At 40.9% G+C, this 17,874-nt stretch overlaps 1 protein-coding gene across 1 annotated transcript in view; it reads left to right on the top strand.

Annotated features, from left to right (window-relative positions):
* LOC117412018 (dedicator of cytokinesis protein 11) overlaps window positions 1–17,874 on the top strand; it is a 116,810-nt gene that overhangs the window by 16,993 nt on the left and 81,943 nt on the right. The window contains exons 2-8 of the mRNA XM_058988990.1: window positions 2,974–3,090; window positions 3,432–3,521; window positions 5,147–5,229; window positions 5,317–5,383; window positions 11,769–11,864; window positions 13,193–13,327; window positions 15,309–15,489. Of these exons, the coding sequence (XP_058844973.1) occupies window positions 2,974–3,090; window positions 3,432–3,521; window positions 5,147–5,229; window positions 5,317–5,383; window positions 11,769–11,864; window positions 13,193–13,327; window positions 15,309–15,489 (769 nt within the window). The remainder of the gene's footprint in view (window positions 1–2,973; window positions 3,091–3,431; window positions 3,522–5,146; window positions 5,230–5,316; window positions 5,384–11,768; window positions 11,865–13,192; window positions 13,328–15,308; window positions 15,490–17,874) is intronic.

Below are 17,874 nucleotides of genomic sequence, written 5' to 3'. Positions count from 1 at the left end.
AGCCGTGCTGCTCCATAATGGTAACAAGTACCCGTCTCTTCCCCTGGCTCACTCGGTGCACCTCAAAGAGGATTACAACAGCATCAAGACCTTGCTGGACGCCTTGAAGTATGATGAATACGGCTGGGAGGTCATAGGAGACTTCAAAATGGTGGCATTCCTGATGGGTCTCCAAGGCGGTTTTACCAAGATTCCCTGCTATCTTTGCCTTTGGGACAGCAGGGACACCAAGGCGCACTACCACAGGCGGGACTGGCCACAGCGGACCGAGTTCTCTGTGGGGAGGAACAACGTCAAGTGAGAGCCACTGGTGGACCCCTGGAAGGTGCTGATGCCACCACTGCACATCAAATTGGGCCTTATGAAACAATTTGTCAGAGCTCTAGATAAGGAGTCGGCAGTCTTCAGGTACCTTCAAGACTTCTTCCCTAAGCTGTCTGAGGCAAAGGTCAAAGCCGCTGTCTTCGTCGGACCACAGATAAAGAAGATCCTGGAGTGCAATGAATTCCCCAAGAAGCTCACTAGTAAGGAGAAAGCGGCTTGGAACAGCTTTGTCGCAGTGCTTCGGGGCTTCCTGGGCAATCACAAGGCCGAAAACTATGTGGAGCTGGTTGAGACTCTGGTGAAGAACTACGGCACAATGGGCTGTAGGATGTCCCTCAAAGTCCATATCCTTGATGCTCATCTTGATAAATTCAAGGAGCACATGGGAGCGTACTCGGAGGAGCAAGGCGAGCGCTTCCACCAGGATATACTGGACTTTGAACGCCGCGACCAAGGACAGTATAACAAGAACATGATGGGAGACTACATTTGGGGGCTGATTCGTGAAAGAGATTTACAGTATAATCGTAAATCTCGAAAAACTACTCACTTCTAAATCTTTTGTAGTCATTTTTGTATTACTTTAGTATAAATACATGTTAATTTGGATTCATATGTTGTTTTTTTCTGACAAATTCGCCCGTTTTCTCATTGGAAATAGGTACATTTCAAAATATCACTGTCCTGGTCACAAAAGCAAAGTTTGTGGGGAATAATAGCCATTTTCTATACTTTTGAGGCATAAGCAATTAGGAAACAACACTTACTACCCAGGAACAAAAATTGTGTTACATAGTGAAATCAGCAGAGTCGAGTATCTTGTTAAATAGAATATCTTTTGAAACGCCCTTCTAGATATTATTGGCTGAAGCAGTTTTGAGTGAGGCTGAATTTTCATTGATTAAAATATTAGTGTGTGCTCCCATTGGCTAGAAAGGTGGCAGTCTTTTCGGCACAGTGCGAGATTGACAGTTGGAAGTTTGCTGGTTGTTGGGAAGTTTGTCTGGTTGATTGGAAATTCGCAGGTCTGTACAGCCTTTTGTAGTAATGAATTGACAAATTAATTAATCAATTATTAGATGAATTAACAAATACGTTTATGAATTACTGTATGAATTGACAAATTTATGGACAAATTGCTGGACAAATTGACCAATTCACGAATTGACAAACAAACTGACAAATGAATTCACAAACAAATTGACAAACAAACTGACAAACTAACGGCCGGATAGTTTTGGCACAAATGGCGCTCCATACTAATGATCCCAGGACACCCCCTTGTTTGCAGGCTGTTTCTAATTGATCAGAAAGCTTTTAGTTTAATTTTATTTCTGGCAGCTCAAGACCGTGCTATAAAATAAGTCTGTAAACAGCTGTCATGGTTCTTTTTGATTTTCAGGTCTACATATACAGATATATGAATAAACACCAGTACTCATTATGGATCCCCTATGGTTCCCTGTAATCATCCTATAGATGAATCCTAACTCTCCTTTATGGATGGAGATTATGCAGCTTCTCAGTATGTGGTCAGATCATCTTACTGAGAGCAATACTTATCTTGTGTCCGGTATAGAACAAGATACCCTAGTGTGTAAATGCCCACTTTCACTTGTCCTGTAACGGTATCGCTCTTCAGCTTTGGAGGGCGTGGTGTGGAGGGCTTCAGGAGACTAGTTTGAATAGCATGACATCTTGGTTTTTATACTTTTAAAGATGTCTTGACTTGATACATTAGGAATGTGTGTAGAAATTGAGAGTACACCTGTGAGTGTGCTGACCGGCTACTTTCACATCTTTCTACATGTGGCGCTAAGAGACAGAGCCGCTCTGTAGAAAATGAGAACTTGACAAATACTTCCTCCAGCTCACACCTCCCACAGCTGGCAGAGCTAGTACACTTGGGTTGCTTAGATACACGATCAAAACATGTTAGCTTACTTGCCTGCGTGGAAATATTCAACTCATTATTTTACACTGTATGTCATTAACCTGCATGCAGTTTGTAATTGTAAGGCTGGAATAGCTCTGCTGGCCTTATGCCACTTAACAAGAACTCCAACTGGTTTACCAAAGGAAACGATTTGCACAATGGGGCTAGCGTGAAGCCAGCAGCACCACATGATATCCCTGTTGTAACCATGTCCCTAGTATTTCATCAGTACAGTGTAAAGAGATTCTCAGAGCACTTCCTGTACAGCACCACGTATAGCAAAGAAGTTTGAGCTAGTGTCTCTTTGACCCCAGTATACTTACTGCCACTTTATCATTTCATTTACTTTTACTAGTCTGCTTTACATACAGTTTGATATTCATGAAACTTTTCTAGACTCGAGTTGGTTAGTTTAGGAATAATTCATGGATATCAGACTTCATTGAATACATTAAAATGTACTTAAAAAAAGCAAAAGAAATATCTCATGTGTTAAGCTTTGTAAATAGGCCCCATAGCTAATAAAGTATCTGCTTCATTCCTCTATGAATATATGAAGCTGCAATTCGGTGCTGAGTCTCTGCTTCATTCCTCTATGAATATATGAAGCTGCAATTCGGTGCTTTGTATTTGCTTCATTCCTCTATGAATATATGAAGCTGCAATTCACTGCTGTTTTTGTTTGAACTGCAACGCTGTTCTGTGTTTTACAGGAAAAGCCGAAGATAATTGAACCTCTGGATTATGAGAATGTTATCATCCAAAGAAAAGTGCAGATTCACAATGACCCTCACAGAGACCTGCTGCTGTTTCCCGTCGACGATGTGTCGGTATGTTTCTTCCTGTGTCTGTTTAAACTGCACTGCCCCACATCAGTGACATAATCACCCACATCCTTCCATAGTGTACTCTTGTGTGTAATGTGCGTTGTCAGAAAGCACCCTAATACTGTAATTGACTTGCATTTAATTACTGGGGTAGAAAAGTGAAATTATGTTTTTGTCAAATGATAATATGATAAACATGTTATAGGAAATACCTGTAGAGGATATATTTTTAGCACGGGCTTATAAGGTAGTCACCATATTATTAGTGGGGCACTGCACTTCAATGCAACATTACATTGTGTGATGGACTGCAATGTTAGAATGCCACTGATTTAATTATCTAGGTCTCATCGATTCCTCGTCCCAGAAGGACTCTACATTCTTCAGTGCCACAGAATGCAGAAAAAGAGGCCCGAAGCTTGTTTGCCAAAGAGGTATCATTTTCACAAGGATATTTTCTACGAGTAGGAAACAAGAAACTCCTGAGTCTATGCTTTGCATATTATCATCTGGCTTACTGCACACTGTACCTGGCACATCTTTATATGGGTTAATGCTTAACAGAATCAATGCAACACAGAGCTAAGCGTCCCTCTGAGGAACTTCCGTGTTTCTTATAAGCGGTCCTCTACTTTGACATACAGTAGTGTATTTAGATAGGACACAGCTATAGTCTATTATTCTCTCAATACAGTTCCATTAGCAGTCCTAACCTTTAATTACGTGTTTCAGTGCCACACTGTTAATACCTCTGCACATTATACACACTGTTTATACCTCTGCACATTATACACACTGTGTATACCTCTGCACATTATACACACTGTGTATACCTCTGCACATTATACACACTGTGTATACCTCTGCACATTATACACACTGTGTATACCTCTGCACATTATACACACTGTGTATACCTCTGCACATTATACACACTGTGTATACCTCTGCACATTATACACACTGTGTATACCTCTGCACATTATACACACTGTGTATACCTCTGCACATTATGCACACTGTGTATACCTCTGCACATTATACACACTGTGTATACCTCTGCACATTATGCACACTGTGTATACCTCTGCACATTATACACACTGTGTATACCTCTGCACATTATACACACTGTGTATACCTCTGCACATTATACACACTGTGTATACCTCTGCACATTATACACACTGTGTATACCTCTGCACATTATACACACTGTGTATACCTCTGCACATTATGCACACTGTGTATACCTCTGCACATTATACACACTGTGTATACCTCTGCACATTATACACACTGTGTATACCTCTGCACATTATACACACTGTGTATACCTCTGCACATTATGCACACTGTGTATACCTCTGCACATTATACACACTGTGTATACCTCTGCACATTATACACACTGTGTATACCTCTGCACATTATACACACTGTGTATACCTCTGCACATTATACACACTGTGTATACCTCTGCACATTATACACACTGTGTATACCTCTGCACATTATACACACTGTGTATACCTCTGCACATTATGCACACTGTGTATACCTCTGCACATTATACACACTGTGTATACCTCTGCACATTATGCACACTGTGTATACCTCTGCACATTATACACACTGTGTATACCTCTGCACATTATACCATTCCCTTACACTATACCCTGGGGCACTTTGTATTTGTTTGCCAAAGTGTACACACAGTATAACTCTCCCGATCCTCAGCTTGGCTTTGCAATGCAATAATTGCCAGCTAGAGTAGGCTGTGATATAACTGTCTGAGCACTTTGCCAGCTGTATGTAAAAGAACAATTCTAAGCTCTATCTAAAGTTAGTTTAGGCATTTTAAAGTGCTGAAATGCATACTTTTTATTATTCAATTTGTTTACATAGATGTAATCATATTTTATTAAGATTATGAAGGGAATTCATGTTCGGTTCTAAAGATTCTTCCAAATAGGTAGTATTGGAGGTGTACAGTACAATGTTATTTATGAATGTCATCCTACAATGAGATTGCTAACAATACCTCATTTGATCACAGTGTATAAAAACTTACAACATGGACTGGCATGTAGTCAACTACAAATATGAAGCTTACTCCGGAGATTTCAGGATGCTTCCTTGGTAAGTCTTAAGCCTTTCAAAAGTTGGATCATTACAACATAGTTCTGTTTCAAATAGTTTTTTAATTATTATTATTGTTCTTTACAGCAAAGGCCTTAAGTCAGAAAAACTTCCAACTCCAGTCTTTGAAATTGATGAAGACGCAAAAGATGAGGTAGGCAGAACACCCTTTTAAACATGCCTGTATATATCAGTTATAGGAATAGCAGAACACCCTGTTAAACATGCCTGTATATACAGTCGTGCAGGCATCCCCAGGCGGTGCCGTGCAGGCATCCCCGGGCGATGTCGTGCAGGCATCTCCTGATGGTGTCATGCAGACATCCCCGGGCGGTGCCGTGCAGGCATCCCCGGGCGATGTCGTGCAGGCATCCCCTGATGGTGTCACGCAGGCATCCCCGGGCGGTGCCATGCAGGCATCCCCGGGCGATGTCGTGCAGGCATCCCCTGATGGTGTCACGCAGGCATCCCCGGGCGGTGCCGTGCAGGCATCCCCGGGCGATGTCGTGCAGGCATCCCCTGGTGGTGTCATGCAGGCATCCCCGGGCGGTGCCGTGCAGGCATCCCCTGATGGTGTCATGCAGACATCCCCGGGCAATGACGAGCAGGCATCCCCTGATGGTGTCATGCAGGCATCCCCGGGCAGTGCCATGCAGGCATCCCCAGGCGATGGCGAGCAGGCATCACCAGGCGATGGCAAGCAGGCATCCCCAGGCAATGACAAGCAGGCATCCCCAGGCTATGGCGATGGTGGCTCGGCAGCACTCTTTCTAGAGCAGCAATGTCCTTTTTGTAACGAGGTGACCAGAACTGAACACAATATTCTAGGTGAAGTCTTACAAATGCATTGTAAAGTTTTAACATTACTTCCCTTGATTTAAATTCAACACTTCTCACAATATATCCGAGCATCTTCTTGGCCTTTTTTTTTATAGCTTCCCCACATTGTCTAGATGAAGACATTTCTGAGTCAACATAAACTCCTAGGTCTTTTTCATATATTCCTTCTTCAATTTCAGTATCTCCCATATGATATTTATAATGCACATTTTTATTGCCTGCATGCAGTACTTTACACTTTTCTCTATTAAATGTAATTTGCCATGTGTCTGCCCAGTTCTGAATGCTGTGTAGATCATTTTGAATGACCTTTGCTGCTGCAACAGTGTTTGTCACTCCTCCTATTTTTATGTCGTCTGCAAATTTAACAAGTTTGCTTACTATACCAGAATCTAAATCATTAATGTAGATTAGGAATAGCAGAGGACCTAATACTGATCCATGTGGTACACCACTGGTTACCTCGCTCCATTTTGAGGTTTCTCCTCTAATCAGTACTTTCTGATTTCTACATGTTAACCACTCCCTAATCCAAGTACATGCATTTCTTTGAATCCCTACTGCGTTCAGTTTGAGAATTAATCTTTTATGCGGGACTTTGTCAAAAGCTTTCTGGAAATCTAAATAAACCATGTCGTATGCTTTGCAATTATCCATTGTCGATGTTGCATCCTCAAAGAAATCAAGCAGGTTAGTTAGACATGATCTCCCTTTCCTAAAACCATGCTGACTGTCTCCCAGGATATTGTTCCCATATAGGTAATTTTCCATTTTGGATCTTATTATAGTTTCCATAAGTTTACATATAATAGAAGTCAGGGTTATTGGTCTGTAGTTACCTGGTTCAGTTTTGTCTCCCTTTTTGTGGATCGGTATTCCGTTTGCAATTCTCCAGTCTGTTGGTACAACCCCTGTGTCAAGAGACTGTTGCATGATCTTGGTTAGCGGTTTGTAAATAACTTCTTTCATTTCTTTGAGTACTATTGGGAGGATCTCATCCGGCCCAGGGGATTTGTTTATTTTAAGAGCTCCTAGTTCCTTTAACACTTCTGCCTCTGTTATGCTAAAGTTATTTAAAACTGGATAGGAACAGGTCGACATGTGGGGCATGTTGTCCGTGTCCTCCTTTGTAATAACCTGTGAAAAGTAGTCATTTACTATATTTGCTATTTTTTTTTCTTCATCTATGATTTTGCCATTTGTGTCTCTTAGACATTTAACCTCCCTTTGAATGTTCTCTTGCTGTTATAATATTGTAAAAACATTTTGGAATTGGTTTTAGCCCCCTTAGTAATATTGAATTCTATCTCTTTCTTGGCCTTTCTAACTTCCTTTTTGACTTGTGTTTGCAGTTCCAAGTCCTCTTTCTGTGTACTTTGTTTTTGGTCCCTTTTAAACGCTTTGTAAAGTGCCTTTTTTCGATGAATATTTTATTTAATTGATCTATTAAACCATTTTGGCCATTTTGTTTTAGATTTAGATTTGTCTACCTTTGGGATGTAATTGTTTTGCGCCTCTAGTACTACATTTTTAAAAAACAGCCATCCTTTTTCTGTGGGTGTTTTCTCTATTTTACTCCAATCTACTTCTGTTAGTCTCTGTTTCATACCTTCATAGTTTGCTTTTCTAAAATTGTAACCTTAGCTTTAGTCGTTACTGTTGGGGTTTTAAAAATCACTTCAAATGAGACCATGTTGTGGTCTGAGGTTCTCACAACTTGTTATTGTTTATGTTCAAATCCATGATTTATTCTTACATGATGTAATGGTGTTCTATATATTGTGACATCATTTTTACTTCTATCTTTGAATCTGTATTAATTCTAATTAACACTACTTTATATAAACTTATATTTTTATTATATCATGCAATGCTGGCTCTGAGGATCAGTCTAGATTTGGCCTCCCCAGCGCATCAGCATGCACAACTTTTGAATTAATTGTGTTTATTTAAAATGTTATATATTTATTGGAGTTAATTAGTTCATTCTTTTCTGTTGAGTCCCGCTGTCATAATCGTGTTCAGTCTATTTATCCATTTACTTTCTTTTATTCTTCGATATGTCGCATTGTCTAATTTCAGCTGTTATAATACTACAAACTTTTATGTCAAAATCATTTATATCATGTCCTTGACTGGTGAAGTGCTGTACTATTGGTTCATTAATTTTCTTATTTCTAATTAATGAAAGGTGGCTCTGAATTAAGAACATATGAACATAAGAAAGTTTACAAACAAGAGGAGGCCATTCAGCCCATCTTGCTCGTTTGGTTGTTAGTAGCTTATTGATCCCAGAATCTCATCAAGCAGCTTCTTGAAGGATCCCAGGGTGTCAGCTTCAACAACATTACTGTCAGCTTTAACAACATGAATTGTTTTATATAAAGTTGTTCCAGTCTCTCCAACATATTTTACTTCATCACATTTTCACAGGCTATTCCATAAACAACAGTGCTATTTTTACAGTAGGTATTAGTTTTTAGTGGATAATGATATTTGTACTTTTGTCCATGTATTTACACACTTTACATGTACTAGTGCAAGTATGCTACACCTGGGGCCTTAAATACTTTTTCAATTTTTCTGAATTGTGTAAAATCCGCAAGTGTTTCCAAACTATCTTAGAAATATTAGGCAAAAGTTAAGAGTAAGTCATTACTAATGGGACTCTTTTGACCTTTTTATCTCTGTTTTTATAATCTAGTGGATCATCTCTTTTTAGTTTATCCACTTTTCTTAACTCCGTCTCTATGTTTAACTACTTCAATTTATATCTCTAACCATTTATCTCTTCCGTCCGGAGGAGTCCAAGTGCTTGTACTATTAACCTTAATCCCATGCTCATAATTACCCTCTGAATCAGAGATATTTTCATTGAAAAAATATTCTGCTAATCTCATGCATCTCTCCCACTCCTTTAATTCAGTGGCCAGTTTATCTTTACCAATACTTCTGTCTTATCTTTAGTGCACTTGGTACCATTTCCATTTTTGGCAGGGATAGAATTTAACCCAATCCCTGCCAATCCCCAACACATTGCTTCCAGGCAGAGATTCACTCTGCCACTATATACACTACCGGTCAAAAGTTTTAGAACACCCCCATTTTCCAGTTTTTATTGAAATTTAAGCAGTTCGTCCAGTGAATAACCTGAAATGGTACAAAGGTAAGCGGTAAACTGCCAGAGGTTAAAAAAAAAAGTTTAGGTTACCAAAAACTGAAAAATAATGTACATTTCAGAGTTATACAAAAAGGCCTTTTTCAGGGAACAAGAAATGTGTTAACAACTTACATCTGTTCTGCAGCAATGGAAGTAAATTAAGCCTTGAAAGTTGATGCTAACAATTCCTACAGGTGTCCCAACTTTTGTTGATTACTTACAAATCCTCTGTCGGTATAAAAGCAGTGTTGGAACAGACTGTGTTACTACACCCTCTTAAGCATTATTTGGACAGTATTGTACTGCAGGAAGTAGTATATTGCTCTCATAATGGCGAGAAAAAGGCAATTAACAAAGGAAGACAGACAGACCATTATAACCCTTAAAAGTGTAGGTCTTTCCTTTAGAGAAATTGCAAAGAAAGCCAAGGTGTCAGTGAGTACAGTTTCCTACACCATCAAAAGGCACTTGGAAACTGGAGGAAACTCTGACAGGAAGAGGTCTGGCAGACCCAAAGCCACAACAGAATCAGAAGACAAGTTTCTGAGAGTCAACAGCTTCCGTGATAGGCAGCTCACAGGACAACAGCTTCAAGCACAGCTTAACACTGGTCGAAGTAAGCAAGTCTCAGTTTCAACTGTGAAGAGAAGACTTCGAGCTGCAGGTTTGACAGGTCGAGTGGCAGTAAGAAAGCCATTGCTAAGATGGCAAAATAAGAAAAAGAGGCTTGCCTGGGCCATGAAGCACCGCCAGTGGACTACTGAAGACTGGAAGAAGGTCTTATGGACCGATAAATCAAAATTTGAAATCTTCGGTTTATCACGCAGGGTTTTTGTACGCCGTCAAGTAGGCGAAAGGATGGTTCCTCGGTGTGTGACACCAACTGTCAAACATGGAGGAGGAAGCGTGATGGTCTGGGGCTCTTTTGCTGGATCCAGAGTCAGCGACTTGCACAGAGTGAGTGAACCAAAACTGCTACCACAGCATTTTGCAGCGCCATGCAGTACCCTCTGGTATACGCCTAGTTGGTCAGGGGTTCATCCTACAGCAAGATAATGACCCAAAACATACCTCCAGGCTATGTCAGAACTACCTTAGAAGAAAAGAACAAGACGGTAGGCTTCAAATCATGGAATGGCCAGCACAGTCTCCAGACTTAAACCCCATCGAGCTGGTTTGGGATGAACTGGACAGAAGGGTGAAAGCAAAGCAACCTACAAGTGCAACACATTTGTGGGAACTTCTGCAACAGTGTTGGGAAGAACTTTCTGAACAATATTTGATTTCCATTGTAGAAAGAATGCCACGAGTGTGTTCGGCTGTTATATCTGCAAAAGGTGGCTACTTTGATGAGTCAAAAATTTAGATTACATTTTGTTAAACAAAACGATTCCATGATTTCTTTTTTATCTCCAATTGTTTATTTGTTCTATGCTTTAATTTCAGAGTACATTGAGACATTAAACTGTGTAAATTTCAATAAAAACTGGAAAAATTGAGGTGTTCTAAAACTTTTGACCAGTAGTGTATATGTATATATATATATATATATATATATATATATATATATATATATATATATATATATTGCCCCTTTTATTACACCCTCAAATATAAGGAGATTATAAATCAGCAGAATTTACAAGACTGTAGGAGAATCAGTCTTTGATTCTTGGCGGGACGGGGATTGCTGTATGTAACCTGAAAGCACTGCAGTATTACTGTATTTACCCTGAAAGCACTGCAGTATTACTGTATTTACCCTGAAAGCGCTGCAGTATTACTGTATTTACCCTGAAAGCACTGCAGTATTACTGTATTTACCCTGAAAGCACTGCAAGATTACTGTATTTACCCTGAAAGCACTGCAGTATTGCTGTGGAAGCAGATAGCCGGTGTTCAGAATATTCTCCCCCCTCCAGACTCTATCTACCAGGCTTTAAACGTTTAGGATAAGTGGATTGGGTGGTACTTGATTCAATTATCGTTATAAGACATTTATTTAGCAGTCTGCACTAACCATAACTAAAACAGGATTAGTCAACACATTTTTTTACACCCTAAAATGTTTTTGCACTTTACATTGCCATTAATTTTTATTTGAATTGTTTTTTTTTTATATAAATAAGAAACAAACATCATAGTACAGTAGACACATGTTTTGACTTTCCATCTTCCTCAGTGTGGATTGTCAGAAAGCTTGAAAGAAGTTCCTATTCCAATGTTCAGTCTTCAAGGTCCAGGCTCTTTTACTTTGCTTCACTTTGCTATTCTGTGCCTTTACTGCAGTATGGCAATCAGCAGTCCTTTGATTTAGGGACTTTTACAAAGGAACGCAGTCAGCAGCCAGTAGCAATGCCCTGCTTCTTAACAGATTGCTGCTTTATATTGCTTACCATATTGATTTCATAGAGGTGCTCACATGAATGCACTACATATGTCCCAAGAGGCAGCTCGTTCATGTTTCATTTAAACACAAAATTACTGTATGGTTATTAAGCAGAGATGCAATGAAGTTTCCTTTGTTTTCTTTTCTTAGGACTCTTCTTCGTTATGTTCTCAGAAACAAGGGATAATGAAACAGGGCTGGCTGTACAAAGCCAACATGAACAGCACCATCACCGTCACCATGAGGGTAAGTTTGAAGTGAAGAACAACAAACCGCTTTCATCAGCTAAAGCCCTTGTCACCCGAGCCCTTGTCCATGTGTAGGTCAGTAAACACTCTCTCGCTGCCTTGTCATTGGGCAGGTCAGTAAACACTCACTCTCTCTGCCCTTGTCATTGGGCAGGTCAGTAAACACTCACTCTCTCTGCCCTTATCATTGGGCAGGTCAATAAACACTCTCTCCCTGTCCTTGTCCACATGCAGGTCAGTAAACACTGTGTCCTGCCCTTGTCCATGTGCAGGTCAGTAAACACTGTGTCCTGCCGTTGTCATTGGGCAGGTCAGTAAACACTCTCTCTCTGCTCTTTGGTGTTGCAGAGGCAGGATAATTGTACTGTCTTAGTAAACCTCTCTGTCTGACTTTCTTGAGCTGGGTGGAAAAAAGATACGTGGCTATAATTAGAATGAGCAAGCCAGGAAAGGATAGCTTCACAATTATTGTGATGTTAATGATCAAATTAAAGCAAGGTGAGTCTGCTATAACAAATAACAAAGCCATTTGCATTACAACAACTATTTAAAATAATGATGTAAAAAAAGAAATGATGCATTTCATTAGGCTTAAGGAAGTAAATTATAAAACAGTTTTAATGATACATAAAATAAAGCCTTTAAACAATAAGCAAGCAGTAAAGATGAGATTTCAAACCAAGCATTATGATATGTGTTAAATGCTATATATTAGGCATTCTTTGATTGTAAAGCAGTGCTTTGCCCTGAATAACTGCCTAGGCCTAGCATATTAAAGATGTGTGAACCACTAGTACAAAACTATTGCAACTTAGTCGATTTAATACAATTATGAGCCTGGGATCTGGAAGCTGTGACACGGAGGAGTGCTGTGATTTTAAATGTACGCAGGACTGCAGTCTGTCATCTCTGACGATTTGTGCAATCTGGGTCAAAGGAACAGCAGGTTATAAAAAAAGAACCCCAAGGATCTTTGCTAGATCCAAAAACTCTGTCTGTGTTTCAGCTCTTTGCGAGCGTTATTCCAGACAGTCATTAAAGCACATACTTGTGAAACTTATTGAGTTTCTTTAGTAGCTTTAACAGCTGGATTGTATTTATGTTAAAGTCTTAAACTGGCAAACAGGAATGACAATTATTTAAGCTTCCTGTTTGTTTTTTCTCAGTTGCTTAACCCAATACCCTACAGTACCTCACAGCTGGTGCATCCGTATGTGATTGAGCCGCTCGACAGGCTGGCGTTGTGTCCTAAGTCTGAAGGAGTCAATGGATTTACAGGAAATGCAATAGAATTTCAAATTCTGCATGTGATTTTTTTTTTTCCAGGCATTCAAGAAGAGGTACGTCTACCTAACCCAGCTCCCTGATGGCTCTTACATCCTCAATTTTTACAAGGATGAAAAGAATTCCAAAGAAACCAAAGGATCCATCTTTCTGGATTCCTGTATCGATGTTGTGCAGGTGCATATATATATATATATAACAAGCAATTCCACCATGTGTACAGGTTGTTCTACACAGTAAAGTACAGCTTAATAGAAACCCTTTAAACCCTAACCCTATATCAGTGAGTCAAGCTCTCTAAACAGGTTACCCACAGCCACGAGGTACAGTACAAGTCAGCTCTCATTATTGTTATATGCTGATCTTCTGACTAATTCTATTAATTCCCCTGCCTTGTTCTGTGGTATGCCAGTACCATCGTTGCTGCCCTTAATGAGTCTTTACAACCTTGTGGCAAAGTGGTAATGACGTGCAGGTGAGTGCAGTGCAGAATAATTACACAGACAGACGTTGGTACAGGTGCAAGGGTGTTTATTTAATTTAGTAAATGTCCAGAGCCTCAAGGCAAAACCTGTAAATAATAATAGTGCTGGAAATGATACAGCGGCGTGTATCACTTCTAATTTATAATCCTACGGGTTTGACCCGCAACCCCAAAGTCCCGTTCCGACACCCACACTAAACACGAACACAAAGACAGTGCGTGATTCAAGTGCTAAAAGGTGCAAACACAAAGACAGTTCCGGTAGTGAAAGGTGAGTGGTGAAGTCCGGGTTTTTCGCTGGCCTGCGGCTGCAGCTCCGGATCGTGCTCAGTAATCTTCTGTGACAAATAACACACAAGACACACAGTGTTAATACACAGACACAAAACACTCACGGTTTACTCACAGTACGGGCTCCTTCTCGGTTAGTTAACTTAACCATATGCAAAGGAACAGATCACTCAAGCCATGCCCCCTATTTATACCCTCGCCCATGACCCCGAGGTTAACGAGCGCATCCGCTCCTCCAGTCCTCGGATGCCACGCCGCTTACCGTCTGGGTCACTGAGCTCGGGTGCCATGGCTCCGCCCCCTACCGACTTCCATCTACCCTACGGAATAAATTGTCGTGCCATTTCATTAAGGGTACTCTGTTCCTCGTATACCGTGCTCTCACAGGTCGAGAGGGAGATCTAACACTAAGACTCATTCGATCTCTGTCACAAACCTACATCAACCAAACCGTGTTTTCCTTTGATGTGTGAAATTTCCTTGGTAGAGGCCCAGCTTTCCTCACTCCAGCTCCTCTTCTGAGTTGCATGGGAGCCAGTGTGCGCAGTGAAGCAGCAGAGCACGTTCTGCACCAGCTGTCTAATTCTTCCCAGTCTACAGTGGTGGCAGGCAGGGCTGCTTTTCAAACTGCGTCGTCAAAAAGTCACTTTGGATTTGGATTGGATTACACTTTGATGGCGAACAGTCTGTATATGGAGATTGGATTGCAGTGTTTTTTGGATAACTAAATAGTAAATTATAATGCATATCATCATTGAATTATTTATTTCCAAAAAGCGTGCAGGGCTGCCACAGTATATGGCAGACTAACTTTCAGTGTGTTTTCATTGTATTTAGAGATGTTAATAACAGACCACCCCTGAGGTGAACACCAGCGTGGTTCACAATAAAATAAAAGCAATAAAATACAGTGAGCCTGCCTTATTACCTTGAATAGGAACCTGAGGACCTTGTTGAGATTTATTTATGTATACAGTGATATTAATATGGAAACATATTCTCTACATTATTTGTTTGTTTTTTTGTTCATTGTTTATCTGAACATTTGATAAAGCTTTGAGATCAGGCTTGCACAGCCATGGCCCTCAGTGACCATTCCACATCAGGTTTTAGTGGTTATCAATAATATAATGACCAGATTATTACCTGAATACAGGTGTAATTGATTCAGTAAAGTAATTAAGGGTATAGTTGTATTGGGGCTAGAATGGCCATCGCTGTGCACCACTGTTTTCTCTAATGAAGAATAACTATTTCTAGCTTAGTGAAAACATACTTGTAGCTTAGAGGAATGGACCCTTAAAGAGTCCTAGGCTCTTTTATTGAATTTGACTAAATCCATACTGAGAGGGTGACTGGGTCCTATTGTTGTCTCTGCCACAGTGCCCTAGGATGCGCCGCAATGGGTTTGAGCTCAAGATGCAGGAGTACAGTCACTATCTGGCAGCGGAGAGTGAGCAGGAAATGGAGAAGTGGGTGAGCACGCTGAAGAAGGTCATTCAGAGCAGCGCTGACCCCGTGACCCAGGACAAGAGAAACGGGGACTCACTCGACTGTTTACTAGGTACATCTTAATATCCAATACCAGGGTTTGCCTTAACACCATTAGAGGGGTTCTGTACAACATCTTTGGATCGGGTAATTGCAGCCCCCTCCCAGTACTGCAGATAGTCCTAGTATATGAAGTTCAGTTTATTCATTTGGTTAGTCACAGGAAGGTTAGCAGTTGTCAGTTGTTATGTCATGTTTGTCTCATCGTGAATTACTGAATCTGGAAAGTGTCTCACAGGCAATTCCCACACTCCGAGCCGAGTCTGTGTCAGTGAGACGGCCCCTATTCACTGCTTCCTCTTCACACAATCACACACTCCGAGCCGATCACAGTCCGTGTCAGTGAGACAGTCCCTATTCACTGCTTCCTCTTCACACAATCACACACTATGAGCTGATCACAGTCCGTGTCAGTGAGACGGCCCCTATTCACTGCTTCCTCTTCACACAATCACACACTATGAGCTGATCACAGTCCGTGTCAGTGAGACGGCCCCTATTCACTGCTTCCTCTTCACACAATCACACACTATGAGCTGATCACAGTCCGTGTCAGTGAGACGGCCCCTATTCACTGCTTCCTCTTCACACAATCACACACTATGAGCTGATCACAGTCCGTGTCAGTGAGACGGCCCCTGTTCGCTGCTTCCTCTTCACACAATCACACACTATGAGCTGATCACAGTCCGTGTCAGTGAGACGGCCCCTGTTCGCTGCTTCCTCTTCACACAATCACACACTATGAGCTGATCACAGTCCGTGTCAGTGAGACGGCCCCTATTCACTGCTTCCTCTTCACACAATCACACACTATGAGCTGATCACAGTCCGTGTCAGTGAGACGGCCCCTATTCGCTGCTTCCTCTTCACACAATCACACACTATGAGCTGATCACAGTCCGTGTCAGTGAGACGGCCCCTATTCACTGCTTCCTCTTCACACAATCACACACTATGAGGTGATCACAGTCTGTGTCAGTGAGACGGCCCCTATTCACTGCTTCCTCTTCACACAATCACACACTATGAGCTGATCACAGTCCGTGTCAGTGAGACGGTCCCTATTCACTGCTTCCTCTTCACACAATCACACACTATGAGCTGATCACAGTCCGTGTCAGTGAGACGGTCCCTATTCACTGCTTCCTCTTCACACAATCACACACTATGAGCTGATCACAGTCCGTGTCAGTGAGACGGCCCCTGTTCGCTGCTTCCTCTTCACACAATCACACACTCCGAGCCGATCACAGTCCGTGTCAGTGAGACGGCCCCTATTCACTGCTTCCTCTTCACACAATCACACACTATGAGCTGATCACAGTCCGTGTCAGTGAGACGGCCCCTATTCTCAGTGTGTGATTGTGCGAAGAGGAAGCACTGTTATTCACTTTTCTGATGAAACCCATCACAGTTTGCACTGTTATTCACTGTTCTGATGAAACCCATCACAGTTTGCACTGTTATTCACTTTTCTAGTGAAACCCTTCACAGTTTGCACTGTTATACACTGTTCTGATGAAACCCATCACAGTTTGCACTGTTATTCACTGTTCTGATGAAACCCATCACAGTTTGCAGTGTTACTCACTTTTCTAATGAAACCCTTCACAGTTTGCAGTGTTATTCACTGTTCTGATGAAACCCATCACAGTTTGCACTGTTACTCACTTTTCTAATGAAACCCATAACAGTCTGCAGTGTTACTCACTTTTCTAATGAAACCCATCACAGTTTGCAGTGTTACTCACTTTTCTAATGAAACCCATCACAGTGTGCAGTGTTACTCACTTTTCTAATGAAACCCATCACAGTTTGCAGTTTTATTCACTGTTCTGATGAAACCCTTCACAGTTTGCAGTGTTACTCACTTTTCTAATGAAACCCATCACAGTTTGCAGTGTTACTCACTTTTCTAATGAAACCCATCACAGTTTGCAGTGTTACTCACTTTTCTAATGAAACCCATCACAGTTTGCAGTGTTACTCACTTTTCTAATGAAACCCATCACAGTTTGCAGTTTTATTCACTGTTCTGATGAAACCCTTCACAGTTTGCAGTGTTACTCACTTTTCTAATGAAACCCATCACAGTTTGCAGTGTTACTCACTTTTCTAATGAAACCCATCACAGTTTGCAGTGTTACTCACTTTTCTAATGAAACCCATCACAGTTTGCAGTTTTATTCACTGTTCTGATGAAACCCTTCACAGTTTGCAGTGTTACTCACTTTTCTAATGAAACCCATCACAGTTTGCAGTGTTATTCACTGTTCTGATGAAACCTTTCACAGTTTGCAGTGTTACTCACTTTTCTAATGAAACCCATCAACAGTTTAATTGCTTGTGGCCCTGCTTTAACAGATTCAGTCTTGTATCAGTCTTGTATTTACTT

This window comes from Acipenser ruthenus, chromosome 16 (genome assembly GCF_902713425.1).
Source record: "Acipenser ruthenus chromosome 16, fAciRut3.2 maternal haplotype, whole genome shotgun sequence".
Taxonomy (NCBI): Eukaryota; Metazoa; Chordata; class Actinopteri; order Acipenseriformes; family Acipenseridae; genus Acipenser; species Acipenser ruthenus.
The sequence above is the reverse complement of the archived record's forward strand: the minus strand, read 5'-3'. Positions and strand labels throughout refer to the sequence as shown.